This window comes from Lipophrys pholis (assembly GCF_963383615.2).
Source record: "Lipophrys pholis genome assembly, chromosome: 19".
Taxonomy (NCBI): domain Eukaryota; kingdom Metazoa; phylum Chordata; class Actinopteri; order Blenniiformes; family Blenniidae; genus Lipophrys; species Lipophrys pholis.
In genome coordinates, this window is record NC_137647.1 from 8,055,171 (window position 1) to 8,073,360 (window position 18,190).

Here is an 18,190-nt window from a genome sequence, read left to right on the forward strand (position 1 = left end):
TCAGAGTAAACTATTATTTTTGGAGGATTACTGTGCAGGACTGAGTTCTCAGACCAAACAGGGTATGCACCTGAACAAGAATTCCCCATTACTGGTTTTTCAGAGCTACTCCTCTCTCCTCTTATGCAGTTCTACTCTCGGTCATTGACCTATTTTTTTTGTTATTGTCAAGGCATTGCGGAGCTTACCTTTTGTTTACAGATAAGATATAATAATTTATTTTAACAGTTGATCAGAAGAAAAGTTTACAAGAGTTATTTAAAGTTCCAATAGTTAAGTTAAAAAAATAAAAAAATAAATAAATTATTGAGTATAATCTCACTTTACAATGCTTGATTGAAATCTGAACCCAGAATCCACACAATTAATTGATGGTTTCAATTTTAATAGTATTTTCCGGAATATGCAGTTTATAGAGTTGCAGCTCTCACTCTTCAGCAGAGAAGCACATGACGTAATCCCAGCACTCACTGAAGTGACGTCAGATCACCCCACTCGGTTTCCAGGCTTCTGGTTGGACAATTCCGCTGGTTCTACAGGAGGAGTCACGCGTTCCAGTCGAACAAACATGCTTGACAGTTGGTCCCGCCCACTCATTTCCGATTGGCTAATGGGGGCAAGCCCACGATATACACGTCCACGCTGTCTCAACGTCAATACGGAATCATGCGAAATAAATACACATTATTCTTAAAACTGTGCGTTACCGGGTGAGCTACCATCTATAATGTTACCTTTACAGTTGACAAATTCCTCTGTTGTTGTCACACACGTTGTGACGTCTTTTGTGAAACAACCAAAACAACAGCGACATGGGAAATAGAGCTCCGAGGCAATGATTGGCTGGTGGAGCTGTCAATCACCGCATGTGTAAAGGGTTTCTCCGGCTACCACCGTAAGCATGTTAGTACTGAATGAGCTCCAGTATTTGGCTCGGGTTTGACAAGTTTCCCCTGACGATCATGGGGGCAGGAGTGGATAGTTAAGTTGTTCACAACATCGGTTACAAAAAGTTACAGGTCAGTTTTTGTGTGTTCCAGTCGAGCTTTGGGGGATCCAGCACTTTTGTCCAATGTAGCGACCTGGGTAGGTCTTCTTATTTTTTCTCGAATCAGACAGCCAGTCAAATCTACATCGGAGAAGGCGCACAGAGGAGTGAAAATGAACAGCCTGTCTTTTGACGATCCTTCGTTGGACAATCTGGATCCAACACTGTCGCTTCATGATCCCAGCGACATCGACACGGCGCTCTTAAGCGACATTGATGGTAAGACAATAAGCCACAACAGCTACCAACAACACTGTCACTCACGACTCCACGGCTCACTTTTACGCTCATTCCGTGCTTTAAAACCAACATTCATACATAAAGTTTGACTTAGCACACTGAACAACATCTGTATTTATCAGTTTATAAGGTTTTTATAATCCCGAATGGGTCTTTCGTCAGCAGTTACTAGCATGATCAGCTAATATTAACTGTTAAGCGACCGGCGCTGTTTTAGAATAATGAGTAGTCTTCGTCATTGTCGTTAGCGCATATTCTTACACAACGTGAGTAATTTTCCAGAGTGATATTATTCGTAATAATTAAGTAATTATTAGAGCGGTGGCTAAGCTAACAGGTGCTAAATGTGAGGTGCGCGCGCCCCGCCCCCTCCACCGCGTGCTACACACACACACACACACACACACACTCACACACAGGTTACTACAGTTCATTCCTCTGCGTTGAGTTCACACTGCCTCAGTTGACCACTCCACTTCACTAAATACACCGTTTTTACGCCAATTAACAGAAAAAACAAACAAAGAGACGTTGCATACTTATTACTTTATTATATTACTGTGCCTGCAAGTGACCTATTTTCCCACAGCGATCATTGCAAAGCTTACATTGTAAATTAATTTTCAGTAAATCTATGTCATGTTTGCAACACGATCACTGCCTCTTTCAACGTGCCCATCGGTCACTGCACCTGTGAAACAAAGCAAAAGTAATTATTTCAACATCAGCGACGCTTTCTGTAATTCTCCTGGAATCATGGGAGTAGAAAGCGTGTAAACGGTATTCCTTGATGTGCACATCCTGCAGCGGCGTGTGTGTGTGTGTGCGCGCACACTACCTTGGCCTCCTTGAATTTGACCGACAGTAACCCTGGGTGATGGCGCCCCATGGTAACCTCATGTGAAGCTACAGACAGCTCTCCCTCTCTTTCCCCCGTCTTGGGCTGATCGGCATAGCAAGTCTCCTGGACGCGCTGTGATTGGCCCAGAGCGATCACCTCATGCACAACACTGGTTTACTAAACCAGGCTGCTGCCTCCTCTGCAGACACAACAGCGCTCCAAAGTAACCTATCTGATGCAACAAGCAATTAAAATACCTTAGATTATTTGCTTTCATAAAATACTTGCCTTTAAAAGAGCACATTAACGCATCAGTGATGTGACATTATCTATTTTGAATGTTTTATTTGTCAAATCAGCTCAAGGCAAATTCATTTGTATAGCACCACTCACACGAGGCAATTCACAGCATATTACAAAGAAATACATTAAACTAACTAATTAGTCACACTATATTAATTCACTAGGGGAAATTTGTTTTCCTCCATTGATCCATCCTATTTCTAGGATGCGGTGGGCAGCCACATTTCGGCTCTCTGAGGGACTGATGAGGGTTAAGGGTCATGCTCGGGGACCCACAGTGCTGACCTGTCCATTGTGGGAACTTTGTCTTTACAATTTCGCTCATATCTACAAAAACATCATTCTCTTAATATCACTACCAATGGCTTTCATATGTTTTTTTTTATTATAGATGCACTTCATGGTTTTTCTCAGTCTGTGCTTAAAGATGTACAGTTTGAAATGCGATTTAACTTTATTGTTTATGCATTTGAAAATGTCCAAAATCGATTTCTCTGTTTGTTGTATTCTGTTAGATAGTGAATTTGCAGTACATTTATATGGTACATACGTCATTTACAGTTTTGTAACCCACATAGGTTAATGTGGCTTATTATTCTCTCAAATTTTTAATCGTATAGTATAGTTATAGTTTCCACAATATCTGCTGTGGAAAATTTAATGCTAACATGAATAAGAAATCAATTAATTTCTGTTTTAGTAAGACACAATTTGCATGTTTAATTTAATCCAATATTTCTGTAGGATCCTAACCTCAATGTACATGGGAGACCTGGGAATTGTATGACCTAAATTCGTCTCTTTAGGTTGCCTTAATCGGCCTGAGATCGAGGGCAATGGGAATTACTGTAATTACTGTACTTTTGTGTTGCGCAACTGCCATAGTTTTATTTTAAACGTTACATCATTTCATTCACTTCGATGAAAGATTGCAGTTATCGGAGAAAACACTCATAAGGATAATAATAATTTGATTAATGCAGAACAGGAACAGGAACCTGTTGGGGGTTCTTTTTTAAATAAAGATGTATTCATATTGTCCAGAAGTGAGTAGAACTTATGGTTCGACATCTACGGTAGTCCTCGCTTTTACATGTGGATTTGAATAGGCAGTAAGTCATTTTTTCAGTGTTGATCCAGTGTTTGAATTTCCTGGTGGAGTTGTAACAAGGGTCGTTTTGATTTCTCTTCTTCTTCAGACATGCTACAGCTCATCAACAACCAGGATATGGAGTTTGGAGGACTCTTTGATGCCTCTTCATATACAGGCCCTACCCAAGAAATCCCCACTTTGACCCAAACCATCACCTCAACAGCCCCGCCAGCCACCACTACCACACCTCCGTCTTCATCTTCCTCTTCCATTCTAAGCAGTAGCCCCCACCTCGACGCACTTCTTGGCCCTCCCATCACACGCAGCTCTTCTACCCCAGACAAGGCCTTCCAGCCTGCCACTTTCCAACAGTCTCCTTTAGCCAAGGTACCAAATCCCCCCGCAAGGCAACAGCCAGCGTCGCCGCAGCAGGCTCAGGGCCTCAAGCTACCCCAGGTGGAGCAACCCCAGCCCATCCTCATCAGCCCGCCTGCTCAGGCCCAGCCCGCTTCTCCTCACAGCTCGCCAGGACCGAGCCCAGCGTTCAGCGCTTCGCCTCAGCCTCTATTCACCTCCCCTGCACCTCAGACTCCACCTCAGCCCCAACCACAGACACAAACGCCGGCCCGGACCAACTATACCAGCCAAAATAGCTTCACAGGTAAGCACGCTTTTATATCAATGACAGTGCATTCTAGTGCTACAGTGGATTTTAAAGACCATAGAGTGAATTTACCTCTTTTAGATATCAGGAAGTTTCTTATATAGGCTCTCTGGAGGTATTGTGTGTTTTTCATTTTACAGCGTTTCGACACAATGCGAGACGACACGGGCTTGATGTTGTCTTTTGAATTTTAGTGAAATAAAAAATAATTTCTTGTTGTTCACGTCAGCCAAACGTGAACAGTATGGGAGTCTTTTATTGCTGTTTGTTAGGATAGTTTACTCCTCAGCTCTTTCTTATTTCTTATATTATTTAACCTTCTGCTAGCAATTAACACAAAGTTAATCTAATATTTATATGGCCTGGCAGTTTTTAGCAATTTATTTATTTTTTATTTGTTGGTGATGATTTAAAAATAAGAGGATGACTCGGTATATGTTTAAAATGCACAAAATTTCAGCAATGCCAGTTTTTGTAACGTCACATCCAAAAAAAGACAAGATCTCCCACTTCTGAATGGATTACAAAATGAAGGTACTGGAGCAGATTTGCGCTTCCATGACTCACGGTCTCCAGCTCCTGTTGGCCACTTCGATGGCTCTTTGTGTGTGTGTTACATTTCTAAAGCTCTGACACGATCTCATTCAAGCTCAGCTGACTGCATGCCTAAGTAGTAATCTAATAGGTGCTGCTTAGCAGCATTATAGCCTGTAAGCTATTTGAAAACTGTTTGCCTGGAGGCCATTTCTTGTATACGTTAAATATTTATTCAGTTCATGCTGCACTATATATATTTATACCTGCAACATTTGCAAATTTTAATTTTCAGTTTTTGTTCCGCATTTTCTCTACAAGTACAGGAATCATACAACTTGCATTAGTTCTTGATTAAACTCACAGACCCTGGTATAGACAGTTGAAAGCCGTGGCAATCAGAGGTGGAGCTGATAAGAAGTGCAGAATGACACACTGAATGATGCTATCACCTTTTTCTCGAGAGATAACTGTTCACCTATTTGCCTACAAACCCGTAAACGGTGCTTTAGATAAACCTTATCAGTTCAGTCTTGTGAAAATGTTTTGCCGTAATAGTCAAATATTCTTCTGGGAAGGGGTGTTATAAGTGAAACTGAAACTTTAGCAATATAGCAAGATCACAATCTGCACTCGTATGTGAATATAGCATATTTGGTATTTTAGCAGTCTTAATAATGTTGTTCAGCATCAACCAAAATGTTTACGTTTTTGATTGTATGTGTGTGTATATATATATATATATATATATGTTTTCTATATTGGATAACATTCTTACCGTTATACTTGCATATATAATACTAACTATTCTTAATACAGAAAGATAATTATAAAATATGAATATTAATTATTGGACAAGGGGTAGGACTTGATAAGGTTACTTCTTCCTATCCAGTTTCAGGCATGTTAATCAGATATATGAGGTGTGTGTTGATAAGTATGTGTGGGAATACTTAAACATAGATTATATATTTTATAACTATATTTTCACAAGATATAATTTAATTATTTATTATCATCAAGTGTGTGTATGTGTGTATACGTAGGGATATTGGTTATGTATGTGATTGCACAAAATGTTTGGAATGTGACATGCCTGAAATGAATGAATAAAAAACAAATGTTTTGTTTATAGAATAATCAACCTTGATTGTTTGCCAGTTGCATGGAGGACTAGATGGACACTTCTTTGGTATGCATGCTGAACTGACAAAGTCTCTGTGGGATCCCTGTTCTCCAGCTGTAAGCCCCAGCGCTGTGAGCACACCTGCCACCAGCTTGCCCTCCTCCCCTCCAGCTGTTCAGCCCGTCGCCATTCAGGCCCAGCTCCAAGGGCTGACCACCGCCTCTCCTATCCTGGCCACAACAACAAGTCCTCCAGTTCAAACCATCGCCTCCCACCACGTACAGCAAGTACCTGTAAGTGTGTGAGCCTCAGACCCGTAAAACCGTATTGGTTTTTCGTTTCAGAAAAGTTTTGCGTTTACACAGCAATGTTTTGAAAGGCGATGTCCGTTTCGTGATGTCATTTTTTATATAGGGCCACTTGTGGGTGCTGTTGTTTGCTTTTGTAATGAAACCACACATACATAGAGAACAATGCTGTAGTGTAGACATTCACAAAGGTGAGTGCATGGACATTTGCATTTTAAAGTTGCATTTTTAGTGGCTCCGAACACTGTTGTTATCTAAGCAGACACCCGAAACGTAACTTGAAACGTTGTTGTGTAAACAGGGCCTGAATGAACATGTACTTGTAAACTAAACACGCATTTATCTTTTATTTGTCTTTTGTGGCTTGTTTGATTGTCAGGTGCTGCTGCAGCCCCAGTTCATCAAGGCTGAGTCTCTGCTGCTCACCACTCTGAAGCATGACCCCTGTATAGTCACGACGGTGGCCTCCTCCTCTCTGGCGACCAGCACCCCAGTCCAGAGCACTTCACTTCAGGTACAGATCTTGCTCGCTGCTGAGGTCACAGAAAGCACTTCACTTGTTTGTTGGCATTTCAGACAATGTAACATTTAAGATGCACAACTGTCACTTTACAGCCACTTTGTTTACGTCCTCAGGCGTTCATGGGCGCAGGCACTATCCTCACAACAGTACCGGTCATGATGGATACTGAGAAGCTGCCCATCAACCGCATTGCCATTAGCGGTAAGCCGACGGTCCAACCTTACAAGGGCGAGAAGCGCACGGCCCACAATGCCATCGAGAAGCGCTACCGCTCCTCAATCAATGATAAAATTGTGGAGCTTAAAGACTTGGTGGCTGGCACTGAAGCCAAGGTAGGACTGAGTTTGTTATAGTTGGGTTTAAAGGACGGCTTCTTTTTCAACTTCATGTTTTCTCAGATACTGTTACTCTACAAAAGTGGCTCTATGTTATACTCTATTTGTTCTCAGCTCAACAAGTCTGCAGTGCTGAGGAAGGCCATCGACTACATCCGTTATCTGCAGCAGTCGAACCAGAAGCTCAAACAGGAGAACATAGCTCTTAAAATGGCAACACAGAAAAACAGTACGGGCTTCTTTTCTGTTTTCCAAAACAGTTTCTGGTCTGTTTATGTCACAATTCCTTGAAAGTAATTTATTGACTTGCTCTTTTGCGACGAGCCGTCTTGATAGCTTCTGCGATAGTGAAGAGGCTCCTCTATTACCTCCGAGGAAGTGGATTGCAAAGTTAAGAGCACTTTTGCTTTTGTAACATGGACTGACCCTCTGACTGCCTCCGCTGGCCTTCATTCTCACTTCAGAGTCGCTGAAGGACCTGGTTGCCATGGAGGTTGATGCACAACCTGAGGTGAAGAACGAGCTGCCCACTCCGCCAGCCTCTGACGTGGGCTCCCCGACTTCCTTCTCGCACTGTGGCAGTGACTCAGAGCCTGACAGTCCAATGGGGGAGGACACCAAGGTAGGCTCTTTCCACATTTAAACTGCCAAACTGTGGTCGTTTATTTGCCGCCTTTTGTAACGCCAGTAAATCTAGGGCGGAAGAGAAAACCCAGGACGTTTAAAGATCAGGACAGGTCCATGGTAAAGCCCAGTAAACCTCATCACTTAGATTTTGAACACAAAATTTTATGCTGCTTGATTGTTAAGAAACAATTTATGCCTCTGCAATTAATTATTGTGCTACTTTTCCATGGAAATGGATCCCCTCTACATTTTGCATCGTCTCTATTTAAAGACGACAAATGCTTTCTTTTTGTCCTGTTTCTTGTACTCTTTGTTTGTCCACGCCAACATGAAGCAGTCAGAAGTAAAAGCTCAGGGAGCTGTCTTCAGTAATGGCGGATGCATTGGAATCGAGTGATCTAGTCCAAAAACGATTTCCAGGACAAGTAAACCTTTTCCCGCAATGTGGCCGTCATTCTGAAACGACTGAGAAAATAAACAATGTGTCTTTTAGTCGAAGCAGTCCTTGTTGTGCTGATAAACACAACAATCATGGGTGCATCTGGAAAACAAAAACATGTAATTACATTCTTTGCCTAGTCTTCTGCCAGATTGAGGATGTTGCCTGGAAAAAAAAAAAAATTCTTCTTCAAAAACAAATCTATCTTCATGGACTCTCTTCTATTTGCCAGCCAACTGTGGGCATGACGGAGCAGCCGGCAGCAGGCGACAGTGCTGGCGGCATGTTGGACCGTTCCCGCATGGCGTTGTGCGGCTTCACCTTCCTCTTCCTCTCCCTCAACCCTCTGGCTGCTCTGCTCTGCTCGTCCGGTGGCAGCTCTGCAGCCATCACCACCCATCACGCCGGCAGGAATGTCCTGGGAGTCGACATTGCAGGTAGACGATGAAATAAGATTTTGTGATTTTAAGAAAATCGATTTTTGTTTCCACTTCAATGACTGTGTGTGTGTGTGTGTGTCATTCATAGCTGATTCATGGGGCTGGATGGACTGGATGCTTCCAACTATACTGGTGTGGCTCCTGAACGGTGTCCTGGTTTCGGGGGTTCTGATTCGACTGTTGGTATATGGAGAGCCAGTGACCAGACCCCACTCTGGATCGTCCGTCTTGTTCTGGAGGCACCGCAAACAGGCTGACCTGGATCTAGCCAGAGTACGTGTGCTTGGTTGTACTTGCTACACACTCATTAAAAAGTAATACGCCTTTTATAAAAAAAAACAAATAAATAAAAAAGACCTCCATTGCATTTTATGCACGTTTCTGCCACTTCCTCGGCACCTTATCCAGGATCCCCTCATCAGTTCTCTCTCATCTTTTTGTACTTTGCAGGGAGATTTTGCCCAGGCCAGTCACAACCTGTGGACCTGTCTAAAGGCTCTCGGTCGTCCTTTACCCACCTCCCAGTTGGACCTGGCTTGTGCTGCTCTGTGGTCCTTACTAAGATTCTGCCTGCAGCGCCTTTGGGTGGGCCGCTGGCTGGCTGCCAAGGCCGGAGGTTTGCGATCGGATCGCCCCCTGCAGGAGGACGCCTGCAAGAGCAACCGTGACGCTGCCTTGGTTTACCACCGACTGCATCAGCTTCACATGACAGGTTGGTTTTGTAAAAATACAATTTCTATATCAATTTAGCCTGGCAGGCCTGGATAACACAAGGTAGTGCAAGTAAGTGAACGAATAAAGCACAACATAACTTAAATACCAACAAAACTTTTGGAATATTGTTGCAAAGTCACAATCTTTGCTTTTCAGCTAGTAAGAGAGTGCACGATTGACCTTTTTAAGATCCGCTGTCAGTGAGTTTGAATCAACTTCCACAAAGGTGGAGGTTTGATTTCCCAAAAGACAAAATAAGAAATGAAATCCGTTATTTAATCTGTGCTTGTTAAATGTAACATGACTTGCTTTTGGCTTCTCTTTTGTTTTTATTGTATTTTTTTGTTCTTTTCTTTCTTTCTCTGATTGTGGCAATAGGCAAGCGCAGCCTTGATGTTGGCTCTTTATGTTTTAATGCATAATTACCAAAGATCATTTTACCATTATTGACTGCTGGCTTAGGTTAATGCTTTATAATACTCAACTGTCTGACGTTATTGGTATCAGATCAACTCCGTGATAATTGTGTGACTGTGGGTCTCTGCAAAATGTCATATTTGAATGTTAAGAATCATTTTCTGGATTTCTATCTGTACTTACAGGTAAACTGAATGGCAGCCACTTGTCAGCAGTGCACATGGCTTTAAGTGCCGTCAACCTGGCAGAGTGTGCCGGCTCATGTCTGCCCGTGGCCTCCCTGGCTGAGGTCTACGTCTCTGCAGCTCTGCGGGTCAAAGCCAGTATGCCAAGGATCCTACATTTCACTTCTGTAGGTCTATTTAGTTTGCACATAACACAGTATCTCATTTGCTTGGTAGCTCTCGGACTAAAGAACTTGTGTGTGTGTGTGTGTGTGTGTGTGTGTGTGTGTGTGTGTGTGTGTGTGTGTGTGTGTGTGTGTGTGTGTGTGTGTGTGTGTGTGTGTGTGTGTGTGTGTGTGTGTGTGTGTGTGTGTGTGTGTGTGTGTGTGTGTGTGTGTGTGTGTGTGTGTGTGTGTGTGTGTGTGTGTGTGTGTGTGTGTGTGTGTGTGTGTGTGTGTGTGTGTGTGTGTGTGTGTTACAGATGCAAAATATTTAGTCTTAAGTTTGGTTAATTTGTCATCTATGTTGTTGAAGACCCTGAAACAAGGGAATCTGTTGTGAACCTTTTTGTTTCTTTCCACCTGACAGCGTGTGTTCCTGAGCAGTGCCCGTCAAGCGTGCCTCTCGTCCAGCGGCAGCGTGCCTCCGGCTATGCAGTGGCTTTGTCATCCACTCGGTCACCGATTCTTTGTCGATGGGGATTGGGCAATTCGCAGCACGCCTAAAGAAAGCATCTACAGCCAGGCGGGCAACACTGGTCAGTATCTTTAAAAGAAAATCCACTTTCATTAGCTGCTGTTACATGGACCTTAAGTCATTTGAGTCAACTCTGACCCAGTTGGAATCACGTTATATGTAACCATTCCTATCTGATTAGATCTGCCGTATCAAATTGAAAGTACGGTGAGATCAGAGCAGGTGGTGTGGTCATATTTATGATCTGATCAGAGTCTGTGTGAACAGCACGTCGGATTGCTTTGTGTATATTCCTGTTGCCTAATGACACAACGTGATACCCAATGCGGGGAATTGTGAGAGAAATGGTTGTGTCAGCACACAATTGAACGATGCTGAGACATTGCACTTCAACAAAATATTGTCACGTGACTATACACTGAATAAGGAGATTTTTGAGTTTCATATGCTTGATTAGTCTTGTCAACGATTTTACCGTTTACCTTTACCCAGCCTTCCAGGTAAAGTTGGATATTGGGTCATGTGCATGAGGCGATTGATCCACTGACTAAATCTGATTCTATTCTTGGTGCATATAAACATGCACATCGGTCTGATGACTTCACTCAGTGTTCATGTTAACGGGACAAACAGAAAGCGTTCAATAAGATAAACACTTCATGTGCAGATGTATTTCCATAATGCACAACAGACATTATGGAATGCGAAGTGTCATTGAATGCTTATATGTACTCTTACAGTGGATCCACTGGCTCAGGTGACTCAGGCCTTCAGAGAGCACCTCCTAGAAAAAGCTCTGTACTGTGTCGCCCAGCCTCGTGGGGAGAAATGTCCGAGCCAGGGCGAGGGGTAAGAGCAGCCGAAGCACCTTTGAACTACAAAACTGAAATCTTACATGAACAAAAATTGTGGTTTTCAAACTCAACAATGTATGTTGACATGGCATCAAAATAATCCTCACTATTTGTGTGTGTGTGTGTGTGTGTGTGTGTGTGTGTGTCATCAGGGAGTATGCCGATGCCCTGGAGTACCTCCAGCTGTTGATCAGTGCTTCAGATGCAGCTGGTGCCACTTCCCAGTCCTTCGCTATTGGCTCCAACATGGCTACTGTGACTGGTAGGTCACTATGGCAGCTGGCCTTTCTGTTGGCGCTTAATTGCTTTGTCTGTTTCACATTTTAGCAAGTCGAGGGCCGTCATGTTCCGATGGAAATGAAAATGGCAACTTTTCTGATCATTTAGTATTCTGTTCGCTGTCCTTTGCTCTACTGGTTTGGATTCCAAGTGGAAATTAAATTTTTACCTGGCTGACTTGATCAAAACTACTTTTGTTGCTTGAGCGCTTTCAAGTCTAAATTTGAACTCGACACTGGGAGAAGTGCATTTTGTTTTTTTCCCCAGTTTTTTCGTACCCCCGTGTGGTTGCGCCGACTGTTTGATTTCTTAATGAGTGAGAAATGTAAGAAGCTTTGAGCCAAAGTTCATTTTCAGTATTAAGATCAAGTTGCTTTATTTCCACTTGACTTCCACTCCCGAGCATTTTGCTTTGTCCTTACTGATCACTGATCTGAGTAAATGGGGAAGGGATGGGGGTGGGGGGGGGGTTAGGGTGGCATCCACTAGATTGCTTCATCTATCTTCAGCACTGTCAAATTGGTGATCACCTTGAGAGGTGGGAGGGAGAGGGAGGAAAGGGAGACAGCGCAGGGGTTTTAATAGGAGATTTTTCTTGGCAGAGCCTCAGGTAGCTCTCACAGTGTTGGAAGTTGATGTGTGCATGTGCGTGTTGCGTTGCCCGGTGTTAAATGGAGTAGTTTTTCATTCGCCAGGGAGTCGTCAAAATGGCTGCTTTCTTTCTGCTCATGTTGTGAATGTGCCAGGAGGGAGAAACAGATTGATTCAGAGGTCAAACTACAGACAGCAGCTGTCTGCACGCGTGCGCCGTCATGCATGTTAATCACGAGATTTGGCAATTAAATATTAGCGTGGTCGTTTGAGGGGGTATCTGGCCTTTGATTGTTTTTCCTCTAATTTTCCAGGCTGTGACCCTCACTCCAAGTGGTGGTCATCCGTTGCCGTGGTGATCATCAACTGGCTTCAAGGAGATGACACCGCCGCGGAGAGACTGTATCCGACTGTTGAGCACCTTCCCCGCAGTCTGCAGAACGCAGAGTGAGTTTGCAACACTGTGGAGCTTCTCCAGCCAGGTTAAGGGCGCATTGCATGATGTTGGTCTGCTAATGCCAAGCCGGGTGCACACACACACACACACACACACACACACACACACACACACACACACACACACACACACACACACACACACACAGGCAAACACCTCCAGCACTTTAACCTGTGTCCTCTGTCTGTTTTCACCTCGCCCGCTCTGTCAGGAGTCTTCTGCCCAAAGTGTGTCTCAACACATTCAGGGCAGTGCGGGCTCTGCTGTCCAAGCCAGAAAACTGCCAGCTGAGTCTGAGCTACAGTGACAAGGCCAGCGCCCTGCTCCGAGACAGCCTCAACCTGGGACCACACTGCCACAGCTCCAGTTTAGACAAGGTACTCACACACAGAAGTGCAAGTTCTCACGGATTTGTGCCCGTAAGACGAACTTTGTAATCCTATGAGGGCCGTGTTGTGAGGATGACATCTGCATGAAAATCAACATATAGAAAGTGGCAGATGTGCCCACACATGTGTGTAATATTGTAAAAAACCGCCACACACTTTACCAGACAGTAAATCCCCCCCCCCCCATAGACTCTCCACTCTGTGATACTGCAGTGTCCTCCCCTCTGGCATTCAGCAGATGGTGATGCTGGTGGATAGTTTGCTCACGGTGTGTGCATGTCTACGGCCAGAGCTGCAGTGCATTGTAGTTGCATTGCATGTGTGTCTCAGCGGAGTGCAATGTACCTGCAGTGCAACACAGAGCTGGGCCACGAACAGCAGAACACACACTCGCAATCAACACGGGAGGTGAAATAAAGTCTTTTAAAGTTTTGGAAAAGTTTCTCTTTTCTGCGAATTTCCCATGCCGACTCACTAGACACTGTTGCACATGCATCAAGCGACTATGACTCGTCATCAATAGGAAGTACGTTTTTCTTCATCACATCCCTGCAGCTTGCTTAAAAGAAGTAAGAATAGTGCGTGTGAAATTTCTTTTTGGCTAAATTAGCCCCCGGAAATAGTTCTTTTGTTCACTATAGCAATCACAGCAAAAAATAGTAACATCTGAATATTTCAGAATAACGGTCAGTAGTTGTTTACGTTGCTATTAACAAATTAAAATCTGTTGAAAGCTCTTAAGCCAAAGCCCATTGTCACATGTTTCTCTGTCCAGGCCAGTGTTCACGGTGGTGAAATCTCTCATTATGCCTCAGGAAGGCTAAACTTGTTCCTCGCTTCCTTAGGTACTCCAGTTGCTGTCGTGTGACCTGCTGCTGGTCATGAGGACCAATGTTTGGCGTCTCCAGCAGCAAGGGAGCGCTCCCGCGGCGCCGGGGTCAGCTGGCAGCAGCGGCGCAGCGGGGGTCCTCCAGGCGTCCCCGCCGGAGCTCCAGGGCTTCCAGCAAGACCTCAGCTCCCTTCGCAAGCTGGCACACACCTTCAGACCAGCAATGCGAAGAGTATGTAGAACAGTTTGGGACATTTGTAGTCTTTTTAAATATGTGAGAACATTTTTTTTTTGTGTATGCTTTTTTTTTTTTCCCCCATTCTAAATTCACTGCATAAGCTGGAGCAAACTTATGGAATGACTTAAGATTCTGTGGTGGTGAATTTTATTGGTAGGCACATAATGAAATGTCTTTAAATGCCAACACTGTGCATGCATCCTGATAAATCAGCTTCAAAATACCTCAGATGACAAGAACGCACAGAGCTCTTGCACATAATCTCTCACATTAAGGGCTGCATACTGCTTATAAGCACACAAACACTTGGCGTGCACATATTTGCTGGCAGTCCGTGGTGCAATTCTTTTTGGCAATGAGCTAGAAGGCATCTGAACATTCTCTCACACACACACACACACACACACACACACACACACACACACACACACACACACACACACACACACACACACACACACACACACACACACACACACACACACACACACACACACACACACACACACTCGCACACCCCCTGAGGCAAGTGTTTAGCAGCGTTGTTCGCGAGGCTTCAAAGTCTCTCTGAGGTAGAGCCGAACATTATGTGTGAGTCATCATCACTCGCTCCCGTTCCTCCTCTTCCTCCCCCGCTCCTCTAATCTCCCTCTCCCCTCCGTTTTCTCTCCAGTTGTTCCTTCACGAAGCTACCGCCAGGCTGATGGCGGGGGCCAGTCCCACCCGCACACACCAGCTTCTGGATCGCTCGCTGCGACGCAGAGCAACGCCCGGAGCTAAGACAGGTGTGTGCAGGCATCCTGCTACTGATCTACCCAGAACAAGTCTGTCTGTCTGCTGGCGGCTTTGTTTAATTAGCTTCTGTTAATATTTTGAGTCTGATTACAGTTTGATCTTTGTTAGCAGAGAGAAACCCATTTCTTTGGATTTTGAGGGGGCTCAGCCTATTGCCTTATCATCAATCGAAGGTGTCGAGTCACTAATTATTTTACACCTTTTATTGACAACCAGCTAATTGTTTATTGACAATAGCTTCTATTTTATCTAATTTTAGGCCTGAATGAACACAATATCTTAGTTGTATGGAAGACTAATGTCTTAGATATTTATTACAACACCATCAGACCTGATGATTGAAAGAGAATCGGGAAAAAGTGATTAGTTGTGAGGTTGTTTTGGTTGAAGTTCTAGTGTAGTTCCAGATTTATTAACCATCCGATTCTCGTCTGACATTGTTTCGCTGGCACTATTAATTGGATCTTCTAGATAAACTAAACTGTGTACGCCAGTTCTCTCAGCTTTTCTAGCTCGTCCGCTAGAATTGTGAACCTATTTCAGCATCGACTTGCTGCTTCACATCAGTAAATTACACAAGATGCTGCTGTGCTCTGATTGGCTGCCGGCTGCTGATGTCATCCCAAAGTTCCCCCGTTCTACCACGGTAACAAAACGCTTTGCGTGTGTGTGCAGAGGAGTGCGAGACGCGGCCCGGCCAGCGGGAGCAGGCAGAGGCGGTAATGCTGGCTTGCCGTTACCTTCCTCCTTCCTTCCTGTCGGCCCCGGGCCAGAGGGTGGGCATGCTGGCGGACGCGGCCCGCACCCTGGAGAAGCTGGGGGACAAGAGGACCCTCCATGACTGCCAGCAAATGATCATAAAACTGGGCAGCGGCACCACCGTCACCAACAGCTAGAGCGAAGGGAAAGGGGAGGGGCTAAGAGATGTGCATGGACCCTGTACATAGAAACATCTTTGCCATATAAAAATGCACACAACAACAACGGAACACGCTTCTTCACACACACACACACACACACACACACACACACACACACACACACACACACACACACACACACACACACACACACACATGCAGTGTCATTTTGGCGTGCAGCTACTTTATTACAGATGTGTTAAACTGTAACGATTCATATCAGAGTGGATTCCCGTCATGGCTTGTTCCTCCCCGCCCCACATCAGAAAGCACTTCTAGAGTTGGCACTCTTGTTGCTACGGATTATTTTGAGCATGCAGGAAGCAAATTTGACTCTCCACAAGCCGAATCGCCGGGTGGAAAGAAGTTGCAGTGCCGCAGTTTGACCACAAAGAGGCGCCATAGCGTGCATTTGGTGGATTGGTGCAAGTTGGAAGTGTGAGAAGCATGAAAGATACGTTTGCCCCAAGTTCTCACTGCGTGGTCCCTCAATCTGTGACACACCTTCACCTGAGAGGAGGACTCGGAGGATTAGAAGGCTGCGCTCACCCGCAGCAGAGCAAGGCGTCTCCCTTCGTGGGAGACAAACGACCGAACTTGGAATGGTCCTGCACCGCGGGGAAGCTTTACTGCAGGTAGTTGAAGTTCATTTAAATCATGCTTCCCTCAAAAATAATCTGTAGCGAAGTGAACTACTGCCCAAACCCTGCGACTCTATCTGCACTAGGCCTGAAAGGCCGTTTTCAATGAGATGAGAAATATGTCTTTATGAAGTTATTTTCATAGAGATTGTTTGTTTTTTTTGTTTTTTGCTGTGTACATATTTTAAGATGTATTTATAATATGTATGAATTTCAATTAAGCAGTATTTTACACAAGCAGGAGTAATACGTGCTTATTTTCTTCCCTCAAATTTTGTTTTGTTTGGTAATTTCAGCCAGGCCCAGATTCTCTAGTTACTGTACTGGATCTCTTATCGGATGAGTGTTTATATCATTTTATCAACGTGTCCAACTCAGCTGACCTTTAGCACTGTTGCACACGTATGCAACACTGATATTAAAGTATCTGATCTTGGAATTGTAAAAGGATGGACTCTTAAATCAACATGACGTAAGGCATTTTCAATTGGCTGTTCATTTCTAAAGAAACCCTGGAGGGAATCTCCGCATTGCTTTACCTTCGTAGCTTCGACATCAACAGCAAAACTTGCTATTTCAGTCATAAAAGTTCAAGGAGCATTTCAATAGAACTGTAAAAAAAAAAGATGGGTAATCACAAACTGACTGTGTGTCCCAGGACCTGTATGTGTTTGTGATGTGGCACTGAATTGATTGTGACACAACTGTAGGGGGGAAGAAAAAAACCAACTGGTTGCATCCTCTTGGCTCTTCCCTTTTCGGTTTCATCCTTTTACTGTGTAAATATTAAAAGCATTTTGTAAAGAAGAGAATTGTGCTTCCTGTGATGCTTTCTGGTCAAATGACACTTTTTTTCTTTTTGGGAGTTTCCCCACTTGGAGTGCTGTTGGGGTCTTTGTGTGTGTTGTTATTCCTGTGTGGGGTTTTCTCTTCACCTGCCCAGGTGTTGACCCTGGCCATTCGCCCACAGCCCGCTGGGATCAGCTCCAGTATCCTGCAATCACGAGTTGGATAAAGAGGTATAGAAGATGGATGCACAGACTTCAGCGTTTAGGTCAACTGGTAAATTGACTGCAGCCCGTTCAGGTTTACCCTGCCTGTGTGAACTGGGGTCAAATTTAAGGGGTCGACTCATAAAAAGTTATAAAACGTCCATCTAAATATAGCCAATATTGTGAGTTGTTTCGTCTTTTTAAATTTTAAACTATTTCCGTGAGAAACGAATGTAAAGTTCTGGTTATTGTAGAGCTACTGGCATAAATTTAGATGGTTGTATGCATTTATTATTCTAATTCAAATGATTACCATATTAATATATTTCAGACTTGGCACTTTGAAATGATTCTTTTTATGGTCCATTTAGTTTTTCCTACTTTCATCATGGCTACTTTAATTGGTGACAATTTGAATGGCACATTTTAACCCCACTCTGCATATGTATACAATAAAAAAGAAAAAAAAAAAAGTCTAAATTATGTCTCCAGTGTGTGATTGTCAGTGCATGTACAGGAAAGACAAAAGAGCAGGCGTCGGTCGTAGCAGCATTGAAAGGTGCTGGTATATTTAACATTGGCGTTACAAAAAACATTTCAAACAAAGTGATGCTGTGTCATCAGTTCCAAACAAATAGACATTGAAATCAATAAAACGGCATGCTCCCACTTAAAACAAGTGACATTCCCAAA

General features: G+C 43.9%; 1 protein-coding gene across 1 annotated transcript; it reads left to right on the forward strand.

Annotated features, from left to right (window-relative positions):
- Window positions 1-967: 967 nt before the first annotated feature.
- Window positions 968-17,315, forward strand: srebf1 (sterol regulatory element binding transcription factor 1). Its single transcript, XM_080487667.1, has 20 exons — window positions 968-1,019; window positions 1,116-1,267; window positions 3,632-4,186; window positions 5,964-6,142; window positions 6,537-6,671; window positions 6,794-7,012; window positions 7,130-7,244; window positions 7,480-7,637; window positions 8,314-8,518; window positions 8,610-8,794; window positions 8,972-9,233; window positions 9,838-10,004; window positions 10,405-10,573; window positions 11,253-11,361; window positions 11,519-11,628; window positions 12,551-12,683; window positions 12,905-13,070; window positions 13,928-14,143; window positions 14,823-14,934; window positions 15,620-17,315. The coding sequence occupies exons 2-20, from the start codon at window positions 1,162-1,164 to the stop codon at window positions 15,838-15,840; spliced, it is 3,522 nt and encodes a 1,173-aa protein (XP_080343793.1). The 5' UTR covers window positions 968-1,019; window positions 1,116-1,161; the 3' UTR covers window positions 15,841-17,315.
- The last annotated feature ends 875 nt before the right edge of the window (window positions 17,316-18,190 follow it).